The 16,405-nt window shown below is 41.3% G+C and overlaps 1 protein-coding gene and 1 non-coding gene across 2 annotated transcripts; one reads left to right on the forward strand and one right to left on the reverse strand.

Moving 5' to 3' along the window:
• Positions 1-4,342: 4,342 nt before the first annotated feature.
• Positions 4,343-4,449, forward strand: LOC127772399 (small nucleolar RNA R71). The gene has a single exon (XR_008017388.1). It is a non-coding gene; the product is annotated as a small nucleolar RNA R71 (small nucleolar RNA).
• A 7,758-nt stretch (positions 4,450-12,207) lies between these two features.
• LOC127771952 (tau-cadinol synthase-like) lies at positions 12,208-15,869 on the reverse strand. The gene is made up of 6 exons (XM_052297911.1): positions 15,626-15,869; positions 14,738-15,116; positions 14,025-14,243; positions 13,297-13,432; positions 12,866-13,114; positions 12,208-12,498 (listed from the first exon to the last, which is right to left on the reverse strand). Exons 1-6 carry the CDS (start codon positions 15,867-15,869, stop codon positions 12,208-12,210), a joined length of 1,518 nt encoding a protein of 505 aa, XP_052153871.1.
• Between the last annotated feature and the right edge of the window lie 536 nt (positions 15,870-16,405).

Consider the following 16,405-nt stretch of genomic DNA (forward strand, 5'->3'; position numbering starts at 1 on the left):
TGCTTACTGCATTTATCGGATATATAGCAAAATCATGGAACAATTCTCATCTTTTTCTTGTTTTTGTCTACTGTTTTAAGTAAGGTGCTTGAATGCTCAGAGGTTGTGACTTCATAATTTCCTATTGTAGAAAAAACCATGGCCTTCCCTTGGTTTCTTCTAATATTCTTATGATTAAAAAAGATATATTTAGATCGATGTATACACTTAAAGTCTCTAGCTAGTTCATTATTTTGCGTGTGTCTTCAGTCCCTGTCCATCTTGTTAAAGATATGTAGTTCGTGCATCAGTGAAGGATATATATTTTTTGCAAAGCCCGCTGGAATACGATTAAATTAAGTATAAGCTACGGGTTAATTGTGCTTCCTGCTAGCTAGATTGATATGGCAGATAATTCCATCTATGCTATTGGGCTATAATATATGAATTCCCTAACTAGTATAGAACATTGAAGCAGGAAAATAGCAGCCATATGATTAATCAGTTATTTATATCCTTGGAATTGTTAGACTGACAGTTACTTACATGTATTCAAAATTATGCTGTTTGCAGTATCCTTATTAACCACAACTTTTTAAGCATATAGAAGCATCTTTTTTACCAAAATCTATAGCATTCCCAAGACAAGTAAAGAGGAGAAAATAGATAGTGATAAAAATCCATTGAAGAGGGATAAGAGATCTGCATTCATTGTCTTATCTAGCTGGGAATATTGCTCCCGGAGGACATGTAGTACCATAACTTGTAATTTACAGTGGTGAATAAAAGATTCTTGTTGATGTGAATTGGAAGTTTCCTTAAAATTTGATAATGAATTCTTGTGCATGTCTATCTGTTGCTTTATCACTTATGTATCAGTAAAAAAAAATGAGTTCATTTGCATATTGTATTGAAAAAGTTATGTTCAATAATCCCTATGGATATGTGGAATGCATTGTTTGGGCGGGGGGGGGGGGGGGGGGGGTTGTCGTCTTGGAGCCATTTTTTCTGATGGTGCCACATGATTTTTTTTCTGACAGCAGCACGTCACAATTCTCGTTTCTCCTAGTGATTTCACCCAAGTCCTAACGAGAGGAACTCGAGCGCCATTCACATGGAGATGGAGGCACACCACTTGGCCTGGAGGGTTGATTGTCCCCCCATTGGATGTCATGAGGTGCATTCCACCAGTCCTCACTGGCACATGTCCAGGTTGAGACTCCGATGCTATAGCGTGGAGCTTGGGTCCATCCGGGAGCATCCCCAGTTGATGCCCAACCTGTCTCATACATCTGCACGGGTGTTGAGGATGATGAACTCTCTCGTTCGTTCTTTGTCATGTTGCGCATCTCCCTGTATGTTCCACCTGCACGAGATTCTTCTATGTTCTGCAGGGGAATGGTTAGTTCATGGTAGTTGTACAAATGATACCCTGCATTTGGCAACGGGATTTCATTTGTACAACCAGGGAAAAAGTATATCAAAGATCCATCTGCTCCATGTTTCAAAATATGCCCTTGCACTATAATTCTCATCAATACACAGACGAGCGGCTGAGATAAAAGCAATTTGGTCGCTAACGACCCCTAACCCTTTTGCTATCTGAGTAATTAAAGAAATACACTCAACAGGAGTAGAGAACTTTACACTTTTTAACCATTGCCTTATCATACATTTCACAGGAGCAATTTTGATCTTTCTAACCATGGCAAACATGATAATTAATTCATCTCCCCTAATGGGTCTCAGATCACCTCTAGGAAACAAAGTCATAGCAATCCATTTGTGCATGAGTCTAAGTGTAGGATTATGAATATAATTCGTTCTAGGTTTCTTGCAAATTGGAGCACCAGAAATGTCTTCCAAAAACCTATTTTACTCGAACCCAGAAATTCCTTTCTGGAGATCGATTTTACAGGAATCGTGAAAACCAACAAGTGTACTTAAGCCTCTCCATGTGAGTGTGAACTCCTTACGGAAAAAGCGAAAAGAAATACCATCTTCTATTTCTTTCAAAGCGCACACAAATTGGAAAGTAAGCAAACAAGAACCAGGCTCATCTACCATAGCAAATCTCTGCCAACCAACAGCTTTCCAAATAGAACGAAATTCAACATCCATACCTATCTTTTTCAGCAGCTCCGGTGAGTATTCTCGCTTGTGAGCATACTCCCGGTCGCTCAGCATGTAGTAGGCTTGTCTCTCCCAATCACTGACAAGGTCGAGGTCAGTGTCGTTTAGGAGTCGTCGTGGAGCTTTGGCGTCTTCCATCGAGAGATCAGCTAATGAATGAGTACTGGACCCGTCATGATGACTCGTGGCACAGTAAATTTTCGTTGAAAATTTTATTTTGGTTTTCTCTGAAAAATTCATTTGAAGAATTTCCTCAAAATTCAAAAAAAATCCTAAATGCAAATTTGAAATTCAAATATGTGATGATACAAAAATTCAAATTGTTGAAAGCAAATATGCGGATACATACCAATTTACCTGTTGGCGAAGGTCGCGTCATTTAAAGTCCGACGTGCAAGACCGTACCTCCTTTCGGTTTAGTTCACGGATTTTCCACCCGTCTCCGGAGGTGATGGAGCGGGCGCCTTTTGCTTTTCCTTCCACACCTTCTTTGGTTTTGGTGCGGAAGACGGCTTCTTCTGAGCCGGCTGCTCTAACTTCTTGGCCGGTACGGGTGATTTTACCAGCGTTTTCCAATAAAGGTTCCTGGGCATCGTTGTTTCCTTTTCCAGGAAATTCTGCATAAATTTCACCAGGCTGTCCGTTTTGGGTGGCTCCACTTCGACCACTTGAATATTCTGAGGGTTTGGCCCGTACTTTATTCTGACCATGGAGCATTGTTCCGTAGTCGGTTGAAACTCAAACTTTTCCTCCTTCCCGTTGATATGGAAACGGATACTCCCTGTTCCCACGTCAATGTTGGCTCTTGCGGTGCTAAGGAACGGACGCCTCAGGATGAGCGGCGTCTCCTTCCCCATGTCCATGTCCAGCACCACAATGTCAACTGGGATGAAGAAATCACGTATCTTGACTGGCACATCCTCCGCTATCCCTGCCGGGTAACGGACTGATGAGTCAGCCAGTTGGAGGCGCATTGGTGTTGGTGCCAACACCGTGAAGTTGACTTTGTCGAAAACGTCTTTTGGCATGACGCTGACGCTGGCTCCAAGGTCGCATAAAGCCTGGTCGAATTGTTGTGCCTCGATCGAGCAGGTGATCGTAGGACACCCCGGATCTTTCTTCTTTTTCGGCAGTTTGTGGAGTATCAAGTTGCTGCAGTGTTCCGTCAGCTTGACCACCTCCGTTGTTTGGAGCGGTCTTTTGTTATTGAGTATGTCCTTGAGATAACGAGCGTATGTCGGCAATTGCATAGTGTCCAACAATGGCACGTTGATGTGGATCTTTTGAATCACTTCAACAAAGCGAGTGAGCTGCTCGTCCACTGACGGTTTCCTCATCCATTGGGGGAACGGCAGCAACCATGTGTCGCAGTACTCCTGCGGCACTGTCTTTTCTGGCTGAACCTCTTTGTCAGCCAAGTTAATAGATGGCGCTTCTTTTGATATCCTATCAGTTCCTGCAGGGCTAGGATATGGCGGATAGTGGACTTACCTACCCTCGTCGTGATCGCCTTAACATTTTCAATGGAGGAGTCGGGTTGCCCCGGAATCCCCCTAGTTTCATTTGCAAGGACTAAAGATGCCAACTGAGCTAACTGGGTTTCTATCATCTTATTGAAGCTGGTTCTGAAATGCGGAAGCAAAGCCATCTAATTTGACATTTATGTTATCTAGGATCTTATCAATAGCAGCAAGCTTTTTGCTTAGCGCATCGGTGGTTTTAGCTTGCGCAAAAAACAAGATCCTTCAAGGAGGGCTGGTTAGAGAAGTTACCATTATTGTTACCTCCTTGATAATATGGGCGTGGTTGGTTCCACCCCTGACCTCCTTGTGGACGGTACCCGTTGTTATTGCCCATGTACATCGCCTCCTCACGGGTTTCCGGGCAGTCATTCCCAGAATGACCCGTGCCGCCGCAGACCTCACACGTGACGTGTGAGTCCAAGGCCTTGACGATGCCTTGTGGCCTTTTCTCGTGGTCGTCCAAGCGTTTCATGAGGAGGTCCAGCTTGGCAACAAGTAACTCTGTCTCCTTGACGGTGTGCATGCCTCGCTGATGGGTCTGGAGTCGTTCCTCGCTCCAACCCATATTGGAGACCATCTTCTCTATTAATTCAACGGCTCCTTGAACCGTTTTAGAGAAGAAGGCTCCTCCAGCTGCCGCGTCCAGGTGATCGCGGGACATTGGGGTGAGTCCAATGTAAAAGTTCTGCAGAATCAGCCAGTCATCCATCCCATGATGAGGACAGTCGGCCACATACTCCTGCAGTCGTTTCCATGCTTCTGGATTAGACTCATCCCTTGTCTGCAGGAAACTGGAAATCCTTCCACGAAGGGCATTGGTTTTGCCCATCGGGAAGAATTTCGAGAGGAATGCCGTAGAGCATTTGTCCCAGGTGTTGACAGCAGCACGGTTGGCATAGAACCACTGCTTCGCTCTCCCGAGAAGGGAGAACGGAAACAGCCGCAGCCTGACGGCGTCTGGACTGACGCCCTTGATGGTGTACGTGCGACAGATCTCTAGGAACTGTTGCAGATGAGCATTGGCATCCTCATTAGGCTTGCCACAGAACGGGCTAGCCTGCGCCATCGTGATAAGGCTGGACGTCAAGTTGAAATCCACGTCTCCTATGTTGACCTGCGGCCCAATGGCCATATTGTTAGCAAAGGGAGCAGCGAACTCGCGAAGAGTCTTGCTGGTCATAGTTTTGAAGGTCGGTGGCGCTGGTATGGCTAGTTTCTCTGTCGGTAGAGTTTTCTGCGGAGCAACGACTCGCGGCCTGACGCTCCGGAAGAAAGCTTCTGGATTTTCTTTGAAGTTTTCTGACAGGTTGAAACCAGTCATGCACTACCCTGTTTTCACAACAAAAATTGAAAACAACCAAGGTTAGCCTGCAAAGGAAATGATTATACAGAGGTAAATATAAAGTATTAGTTCAAGTAATCTCTATTATGAATCTTCCCCGGCAACGGCGCTAGAAATGCTTGTTGGTATTTCTTAACGACATTACTAGAAATATAATTCCCAGCAATGGCGTAGAAATACTTCTGGTATATTATGGTTTTAGAGTTCATCCGCAAGTGCACTGATATACCATTGTAGCATTTCACCTGAGAGTATTCCAAGGGTATCGTATTTCTTTTATCCCGTGGGAAGATCATGTAGAGAGAACTCAACTAATAATTTATATATTACTTGTGATAATCATATTCTAAGCAGGGGTTAAGATAATCCAAGGGTAGAGTGACACACAAGCATTAACTACTCATCCTCATAATATATCATCTAAGCTAAGTGGAAAGAAAAGAGAAAGGAAATCTATTCCTATACTTCTAATATACATAGTATACATACATTCTAGTTAACTGATATACTAGCTAATACCCTCTATCCGATGCCCTCTTGGTACTTCGAAAAGCCACCTCTGACTGCCGAGTTCCTTACGACAGCCCGTCTTGACCATACAACTGGGACTAAATACGGAGGAATACCCTCCCCAGGAAATTATCTTAGGATTATATATTGGCGCGGAGGAATACCCGTACTGAGCTGTTACCATCAGGGGCCCACCTCTCGTAATCTAGAAACCACGTCTAAACTACCAAATACTACTCTAATATCATCGTCATGACATAGAGTAATTGCATAAGCAAACACTATACCCGCACCAAAGCATCTCCCAGATAAGCTAGCCGTATATTCCATATAGCAAGAACATAATGTAAAGTAGCTACTCATATACTCGGAAAGTATTTCAATACCATAAATGTATATAGAAGAGTATTCTAATAAAAGTACAAAGCTTACAAAAGAGAAGAGAAAAGCTACTAGAGCCATACCCGAACTCTTCCGAAGACTTCCGGACTCCTGACTCCTGTTCTATTTCTATTCCACCAGCTAGATACTACTAAACTAAACTTGAGAGAAATGAGAGAGCTATTGCTTGAGGTGTGTGAGTGAAGTGAGAAGGTGAACTCCTTAAATAGGCAGATAATGACGGTTATGGTGGTTGGAAAGGTCGGTAATACCCTTCAACCGCCATAGGGAGTGAATCTCCACCGTTCCCTCAAAACCCTGCATCCAGCGGCGTCACGGCAGGTTTGGCCCAACTAGTCCACATTTTGGCTGGCAGCCTCCTCTGTTGTTCTTCTCCACAGACTTGTGAATTTTGGCCCAGTTGGTCGTGTCAATTCTGAGTTCATGGCCCATTCATACATAAGTCTGGTTCTCGACATCGTCCAATTGATTTATCGTCTGTGTTGATGTCAATTCTCCTCCACTTTATTGTCATTCTCTGCAAAAGGTTAGTATACCTAATACTAGTGGAATATTATTATTCTAACATTTTTATGCATTGCAAGAATCACTAGTTCTCCTCTATTTTGATAATATTGACGGTTGAATCTGATCGATAACGACCATCAACAGTAACACCATTCAAGGAATGGGAAAGGAAGAAATTAAATCTCTCATACCTACGAACATAGGGCTGTTTGGCCAAGGTAAATGTACCTATAGCCAAAAAGCGTAAACTTGGACCGAATACTGTTGATTGTGTGTTCCTTGGTTATGCTATTCAGAGCGTGGGTTATATATTCTTAATAGTAAACTTTGGAGTACCCGACATGCGAGTTGGTACAATTATTGAGTCCAGAGATGTTACATTCTTTGAGAATGAATTTCCCATGAAAAATACATCTAGCACTTCTAATCAAGAAACTGTCATACCCCATGAGAACTTTGCACCGATAGAACACAATGATCAAACGCCTGAGGGAAATCCTAAGGAGGATAACATTGTAGATACTCGTAAGAGTAAGAGACAAAGGGTTGTAAAATCCTTTGGAGATGACTACATTGTATACCTCGTTGATGACACTCTAAGAACCATAGAAGAGGCATATTCATCTCCTGACGCTGACTACTGGAAGGAAGCAGTACGCAGTGAGATGGACTCAATTATGTCTAATGGTACTTGGGAAGTCGTTGAGCATCCATATGGGTGCAAGCCTATAGGATGCAAATGGGTTTTCAAGAAAAAGCATAGGCCTGATGGTATAATTGAAAAGTATAAGGCAAGGCTTGTGGCCAAGGGTTATACCCAAAAAGAAGGCGAGGATTTTTTTCGACACCTACTCACTAGTTGCCCGTTTGACCACGATTCGAGTACTACTTGCTCTGGCAGCATCTCATGGTCTTCTCGTCCATCAGATGGACGTTAAGACAGCTTTCCTAAATGGAGAGCTAGAGGAGGAGATCTATATGGATCAACCAGACAGGTATGTACTAGAAGGTCACGAGGGAATGGTGTGTATACTGTTGAAATCCTTGTATGGCCTTAAGCAAGCACCTAAGCAATGGCATGAGAAGTTTGACAGGACACTTACATCTGCTGGCTTTGTTGTGAATGAAGCTGACAAATGTGTGTACTATCGCTATGGTGGGGAAGAAGGAGTGATCTTGTGTTTATATGTCGATGACATATTGAACTTTGGGACCAGCCTCAATGTGATTGAGGAGGTCAAGGACTTTTTGTCCAAGAGCTTTGAAATGAAGGATTTGGGAGAGGCTGATGTTATTCTTAACATTAAGCTACTGAGAGGAGATGAGGGTGGGATTACACTTCTGCAATCCCACTATGTGGACAAGGTTTTAAGTCACTTTGGCTACAGTGACTACAAGCCAGCTCCTACTCCTTATGATCCCAGCGTGCTATTAAGGAAAAACCAAAGAATGGCAAGGGATCAACTGAGATACTCCCAAATCATTGGTTCATTGATGTACTTGGCTAGTGCAACGAGGCCTGACATCTCATTTGCTGTAAGCAACCTGAGCCGGTTTGTCTCAAATCTAGGAGATGATCATTGGCAGGCTCTGGAAAGAGTAATGTGCTATCTAAAGGGCACTATTGGCTATGGAATTCACTATACCGGGTACCCAAAAGTGATGGAAGGGTATAGTGACTCAAACTGGATATCTGATGCTGATGAGATAAAAGCCACAAGTGGATATGTGTTCATACTTGGAGGTGGCGCTGTTTCCTGGAAGTGTTGCAAGCAGACCATCTTAACGAGGTCAACAATGGAAGCAGAACTTATTGCGATAGTTGAGGCCGAGTGGCTTCGTGAACTCCTGATGGATTGGCCAGTGGTTGAAAAACCAATGCCAACTATCCTAATGAACTATGATAATCAAATAGTGATTGTTAAAGTGAACAGTTCAAAGGACAACATGAAGTCATCTAGGAATATCAAAAGAAGACTGAAATCTGTCAGAAAGCAGAAAAACTCCGGAGTGATAGCATTGGACTATGTCCAAACGGCTAAAAATCTAGCAGATTAGTTTACCAAGGGGCTACCATGTAATGTGATAAACAGTGCATCGAGGGAAATGGGCTTGATACCCACCTAAGGTTGCACAATAGTAGAACCTATCCATTGTGATCGGAGATCCCGTGAATGTGGATGGCGAAACAAACTATTGTGTGGCTGAGAGAAGAGACCCTTGAAAAGGGCTCATTTTCATGATGTACTTCTCTTTTATTCTGCATGGTAGGATGGCTTATGCCTTAATGTGATCCAAGTGGCTTTTCTAAGCAGAGATGTTGACCTGCAGAACATCTCAGAAGGAACACCTATATGAGTTCGACTGCTAGTCACAGTCTATGAGATTTGGGCGATCTCTAGATACTCATGGAAGGGCCTGGAGTTTTACTTATATGCTCCAAACAGAGGGGATGCAAACAGCAGCCCAGTACCAGTCAAGGGTTTGAGTGAAACCTGATCACACCAGACAGACAATTCAAGGCATAGTCCATTGTTCAGTTGTGGTCTGATGTAGCTCATTTCCTAGGTGGAAGTTCAACTTAACAGTTTCCACCAAAACACTGGTATATCAAACAGGCACAACTTTGAGAACATTTCTTATGAGCCATAAAATTTGGTGGGGATTGTGAGAATAAATGGGCTAGGCCCGATTTTTCTATTAAATCTCAAGGGCCCATAATAAATGTTAAGGATAATAATACCACCCTAGGAATTAAAAGAGGAGTATCTCAACTTAAATAGGGAGTTATGGGAGGCTCCCTGTTGACCGGTTGAGGTGGGGATCGGAAAGCCACACGCGCACGCCGGGCCGGGAGTGGGCGTGGGCGAGGCGAGGCGTGCGTGCGCTGTGCCTGTGCCTGCAACTCTCTCTCTCTCTCCTTTTGCAACGACCGGAATCCAACCCCACGTGATTGCCTCTGTAACGGGCAGGCGATTCAATACGCATTGATCGCGTCGTTACTGCGGCAACGGGCGGATTCCTCTCCTGCTATAACACCCCAGGTAGCCACATACCTAGAGTGCCACACCAAAATACACTCAAAAACCACTAACTCCCAAAATTATTAAAAATTTCGGCAGAGTCACCCCTAAAAATACGGACATCCACGACAGGCAGTTATAAGATAACTCAATAACGATATAAACCACACAATCCAACCCATCCTAGCTCCACAAATTCCACATGAAAGTAAGGACCAGAACTTTAAATGACCTTTACAAGTTCTACGCAAAACTTATGCTAAGTAGAAACATAGTCTAAAACTAAATTTCAATAGTGTGCAGTAATAATGTGTAGTTCAAGGGTGCTACTCCCGTCCCATGCCGATCAATATCATTAGGTACCTAAAAACCAAATTAAATATAAGAGTGAGTAAAAATACTCAGCAAGTACAATATTGAACTAGTAAAACATACACAGGTTTAATGCAATAAGAAAACCAATATGAAACATTTGTCTTCCTTTAATTTAAAACGAAGGAGGCAAAAGTTGTAGTTCCCTCCTGGGCAGGTGTAAATATCCTCTTAGCATTACCGGTAAGCCGAGCAAGCGTGATCAGCGCTTCTCAAGGATCATGAATGAAGATCCAAATTGCACTCCCATGACTACGCATGGTACTTGAATAATGTAAACAAAAACTTCCGGAAGAATGAAACATGAATAACATCGTGAACATGGACATGAAGTGAAATATGAATACGTAGCATAATACCGAAACCACACAATTGATAATAGGAAGCTTCGAATAATAATTGGATAAATGAAACCAAACAAAGTAACACAGTTTATCCATCACACAAGTCCGTCTTGTTCTTGTCTTAACTCCTTCAATAATCCGACTCAACTCCTCCAACATTGGAACCCTCCACACCTGTGGAGCATACACATAAACCATTATATCCAACTAATAATAGTTACAAGGATATTTACTAAAATCGAAACCCATTGCATATAAATTTTTACCGATTTGTATTAAATAGCTTATAGCTGTTCCATTACTGTTTTATGCGTAACTCATAAACCGTCTAACGAAACCTAGAAAATAATACAACTTCGGACATCTAGACAAAATTGTCTACAACTTTTATGTTGGGCGAAAAATCAGATTATGCCTCTGTAAAATTCCAGATTAAGGAAAACGAATTGCTGTCCTGATTTCCGGACCCGGTTAGTAGCACTCTTTTTGCTGTTTCTCCTAAACCGTTTACCGGAATGGAGCAAAACCAGAGGCGTTAGAAAGATATCGACGATTAATACAAACTTTATTCAGGACAACTAATCTGAATCCCGATGGTTTAATATCAGATTTGAAAATACGGTTTCAGCCTATACAACTTGGGACTAAAACGGATTACTTAGTAGTACTAATTTGTAAAAAAAACAAAGAATTTAGAAATATTCACCAAATTCCCGAAATTTCCCTTCTTCTATCAAATTTCCCCTTCTCTGATCGCTGCAACAGCTAGCTACCACCACCAGCAGCAGCAGCAGCTGCCCGCAGCGGCAGCAGCAACCACCAGCAGCAACCAAGATCGGCGGCAGGAACACACCAAGAACGAGCCGAGCAGGAGGAAACAAGTGGCTGCGATAGACGACGACGAAGGACGACGATGGCTGAAAAGCCGTCGTCGACGGAGCCGGCGGTGACAGCAGCAGCGCGGTAGGACGCAGGAGGTGTGGCGGCTAGGGCTTGCAGGAGCAATCCCCCCTGTTTTTTTCTCTTTTTTTTTTCGTTTTTCTTTTGGTTGGTTATTCAAAGAGACCGAAATCTAACGGCTTCCTGGGACTTCGTTCAGACTTATAGTCTATTTTACACTACTCGGCGAGCTTTACGCATCCACGGTTCCCGATCGCCTATTCGAACAACGGTTTAAAAATTGAACTTCTGCGCGTTTGTGCTAATATTCCCCGAAATATACTATTTCGAAACTCGGGGCATTACACGTGCGCTATTAGGAAAGAGAGAACCCCGATCAGATCTCGAGCCTTAGTTTCCAAACACTGGTTCTTCCTCCTCGCGCTGCCTGTGCTGCTTCTGCTTCTCCGGTTCTGATCGCTTGCGCGCACTAGAGATCGGAACGAGCAGGGCCTCCGGAAGCACACCTTCGCCTGAGATCTGCACCGGGTAGGCGGGTGATCAGGTTTTTGGAGAGTGCTTCCGCACGACTGCTCCTCTTCCTCTGTTCGTCATCGTCCGTTCGTCTGCATCACCCATGTCTGCCGCACCTGGAGATGGCGCACCGGGAGCAGGAGCCGGAACTGGCGCACCGGGAGCTGGTGCACCGATTGACAACACCAACAGAGGCAGTTCTGCCTCATAATCAAGCGGAGGGACTTTCACAGGGTATAATTCTCTATCGTTATTTTGGTTTCTGTTATTCTGTTAGTCGCAATGCTATTGCGTTGTATGTATGATGATGATGCTTATTCTATTTTAAGCATGTTCCTGTTTATGTTTGATTTTATCACTAGATCACCTCACATTGTTCATGCCATGATTATTGTCTTAATATTTTGGATTAAAATATGCCAATATATAACTATATTTCCAACACTTTTATAGTCAGTTATAACCTTGATATTAGAACTCTTAACGACCAAAATTTCCTGTCATTATTACCGGCACCTGGCAAATAGCATCTGTGAAATTTGAATTTAAACCTGGATCCATTACTGAAATAACATGAATAACAGAAATCGAAAGAGTATTTGATATAAGTATACATGCAGATGGATTGCCATGTTGGCTGGAAAATTAACAATCAAAATCTAGATGGGAATAGGCTTGACAAAGAGAGACTCAACAATCTCCCTAAGAAGTGTGCCAAATGTGTATGCATCCTTCCTGTCATCGTAGAAGAGTACCATGGAAACGGTAAAGTTCACAATTGGCTGCACCATGGGTAGTAGGGTACGATGCTCAAGTCGGGTCTGGTTCGTGGATCTCCATTCGTCTTCGACTACTGCATTAATCTTCGCAAAGGCAACCTCACTTGTGACCCCATTCTCATTCATGTAGCACTCTACGGAGCTCACGATATCTCCCTTATTCTTTCCACGCTTCACGTGTATAATACATATAAAAATATGAAAAGAATAGAAGTTTAAATAGAAAATAAATATTGGAAGGTAATATTTATTTTACTTGTTTTGTTCGTAAGCAGATCATGTTTTTAATTAATATATGTAGTCAAGGCTCAAAATATAACTCACTAATATATGCAAATATATTAAGATTTATTATGTGAAAATGGCATTAATTTGTATGCTTATTGTTACAAATACCTTCATATTGTTATGTTTTCATAATTTTCATGAACATATATTGATTAGAAATGGCAATGTTAAAAATGTGTATTAATTAGAGGTTATTGATTTCATAACACACAACTAAAATAGAAATGCGAAAGTAGTGACATATATGTACCTTAAATGCAGCAATATCATTCATGAAACGCCCAATCTTAGCACATGCTATGACTGCAGCGTTGCCACTAGCTACCCACTCGAATGCTTCTGTCGTCATTGTCCCACCCCAGCCAACCATAGCAGCCACACACAATAATTGCACAGCTGAGGATTTGGTAGACAAAACCATCTGGTCTTTGAAGCCAGGCTTGTATTTCTGGTTTGAACATTCAGCTTCTTGCAGATAATAAGTGGACTGCTTTTGAAACTATAAGCAAAAAATTAAAACAAAATCAATAACTACAGGATAATACCACCAGAACATATATGTGCAAAAAATAGTCTTATCTTCACACTAGAAAAGTATGTAATATCTATATTTTCGTGTGTGCGCGCACGCGTGTGTGTGAGGGATATATATAGAGAGAGTGTGTGTGTGTGTGTTTCTACCTCTTTTTTTGTGCAAGCAACCATGTATTTTTGATTGTCTGTCACTTGATCCTCAAACTCCTTAAAGTTGATCAGCAATTTACTATAATACTTTTTGAGGTAGTCCGGCAGAATAGAAATAGCACTCTTGTCCCATCTGCACTAGTTTTGCACGAGAGTTAGTCATGCTAGATACATTATTTATCATTTTAATGATCCCTCAATTCTTTCTTTCTTGTCAATTAAGACATTTACATCAACTGATCCAGAGCATACATTTAATCATTATCTTTTCTAATGATATGTCCATACCTCAAAGTATTTGAAATATAACTGCATGAAAGTATTTTTCACAACAATCTAATACTCCTTCCGATCCCAAATATAAGTCGTTTTAATATTCCCAAATATTTGCCAAAATACAATTCGTTTCAGGAATTGTATGAACTTCTTTTATATTTTCTTACCTCAACAATTTTCTCACAAATAATTGACTATTTCTTTCCAATGCAGAATAAATGAAGGACAACAGTCATTTGAACTATTTATTAGTTCTTGTATCCAAGTCTAAAACAACTATATTTAGAATCAGAGGGAGTAATGTCACGCCATAGAAATTTGATATCTTCTTCGATATATTTATTAGTAGGCTAAGATGTTACAATTTGTCTTCACTTGTCAAAGGATGTTATCTATTTTGGAATGGATAAAGTACCAATAAACAATGAAACATACTGAACTAATCCAACCTTTGTATCGTTGTGTTAAGCTGGTGGCTTTCCTCGATGGTGGCATGAGCATCATATGTATCATCCATCACAGTAACCAGTGCAATTAATTTGGCCACAAATATTCTCGTGAATGCAAAGCCTTCCTCATAGAACATCATGTAGGACCAAGTGTACCCCTCTATTATACGATCCCTAATGTAACTTAGCCCCATGTATCCATAAAGATCTTTCCACCATCTGAAAAATAATCATTCCAAGAGTGTGCTTAGACCTTTAGTTATATGAATAGATAAGGAGCTAATCGTTGTTTTACCATGCTAGCTTGTGGGTATTGGGTATCCCATGGTTAATTTTTCAAAATATATACAATGTTAGTGTAGTTTGCACACAACAAGAGCATTATTCTGCTCCAAGATAATACAAGTGTATTTACTCCTAATAAAATTGAAAGCTGAGGTGACATATATTCTTAAAAACCAGATAGTATATGATAACATGCATTCCTACGAACACCTCTTGCTATCAACTACATATGTGAAAGGCATGGACTGTTAATTTATTTGCACTTAACAATTTTACTTATTTAGTGCATTCCAATATTATCTAAAATGACCTGTTAATTATCCTTTTAGATAATGGATAAACTGGCTGTTGTATCTAAGATGCACAAAACTGGCCAACTATCATTTATCTAGTCAACAATTATCAAAGAGATCGATCGACAGACATACTCAGAAATTTCTTTGAGTTCTTTCAAGTGTATATGTTGCAGGAGGTTAAAATCCAGCCTTGCGAGATCAAGAAGAATTGGGATATTTCCTTCCTCTAGTTGGTACTCCAACATGTAGCAAATAGTCTCAACTCTCTTGAAAGTCCTTGGCAGTGGTAAGGTAAGTGCACGCCTGACTTGGCAAGATAAAGGAGGGTTGAGAACATTGTCTTGACTCATCAATTTAAGGTGCTGCCGTGCGAAAGAGATTGCTTCTTCTAGCTCTGGCTCGCCATGAATGAGGAGGTGAGCCGCGTTGTATAAACTTAGCAGCCCCTTTGGGTCATTCGCTATCTCATTTCGAAACCTCCCATCATCTCCCTTAAATTTGTTGAATGCATCTGCATGACAAAAATATTTCTCATTGATAACAAGAAGGTTACATTATTTTTTATCCATAATGCGACTAGTTTTTCCCGCAATCTATAAACCACATTTTGCTGTACCCAACATCAAATTAGAACATTTCCCCTGTTTTCTTACATTGTGTATGCTGTTTGTTTTAGACTGACGAAAATAAATTATTGTGTCAAACAAATTAACAAATGTAAGTTTTAGCAACTATCAACAAATGCAAAGATAAAAATATCTAATCAGGGAATAATAAATTGTTGGTATATATAACTGTAGATACAAATAGAAAGAGCTGCAAACATCTCCTAAAAAAAGTTTTATGTTGGCTACTAATAACTGTATGTTTGATCTTATTGAACTTCAGAAGAAGCAAAAATCAGCAAGACCTGTCCCACAAAGTTTGGATCGTCTATGGTGAATCAGAATCAATAACGATTTTTGTTCGGCACAAATTTATCTTTTCCATATTCGTAGATGGATGTATGCAGTTGGATACCTGGAGGCACCCAAAACCCATGCTCCCTAAGGAGGCGAAACCGAAGAGCAACCTCATAGAGACTAGAGCTTCTGAATTCACTCTCTTGGATGCTCATGAGAGCGTCTTCTATCTGCTCATGGAAGAGGTGAACGATTCCAAGATGTTGAATGGAATCCACTAAGTTCATCCTTGCTGAAATGTCATTGCAGGTCCCAAACAATGTCCGGATGTCCCCTTTCAACTTCTCAGCCCTCTCCTGCATACATGTCTCTGATCTCTGCTTGAAATTAAGTATAGATTCATCAGAACAGTTAGTTAACATCGCATTAATCAGAATGCAAGGGCAATGCATATATGGGAAATAACAATGTGGTAATGCCTGTAATGGTTGTGGTTCATAGTTGATAAAGAAGTCGCCCCACACGGAGGGCTCAAAGCCGAGTACCTCCTCATGGACAGCACTGTTTCTCGACACCATAATATGTAATACTTACGAGCAAATATGAGAGATTAGCTTGATCTTTATGAATGCAAATGCGTGGCACCTCACCTTATATATAGATACACCAGAACACTGTAGTTATGTGCTCTGTCCGTTTTTGTTGTATGACGTGCTTTTGAACATGACATTCAACCGTTTATCTTACTCAAATAAATATTGCAAATATGCAAGAATATAAATCATTTTGTTTGTCAAAGAACAACACTGCTCTTAAGGATATTTGTAAGGAAACAACTATAGCGTATTATATTTTCAAAAACCTGCTTATTATGGAACCATGGGATCTGGTAATCCTA

Source organism: Oryza glaberrima, chromosome 4 (assembly GCF_000147395.1).
Source record: "Oryza glaberrima chromosome 4, OglaRS2, whole genome shotgun sequence".
NCBI lineage: Eukaryota > Viridiplantae > Streptophyta > Magnoliopsida > Poales > Poaceae > Oryza > Oryza glaberrima.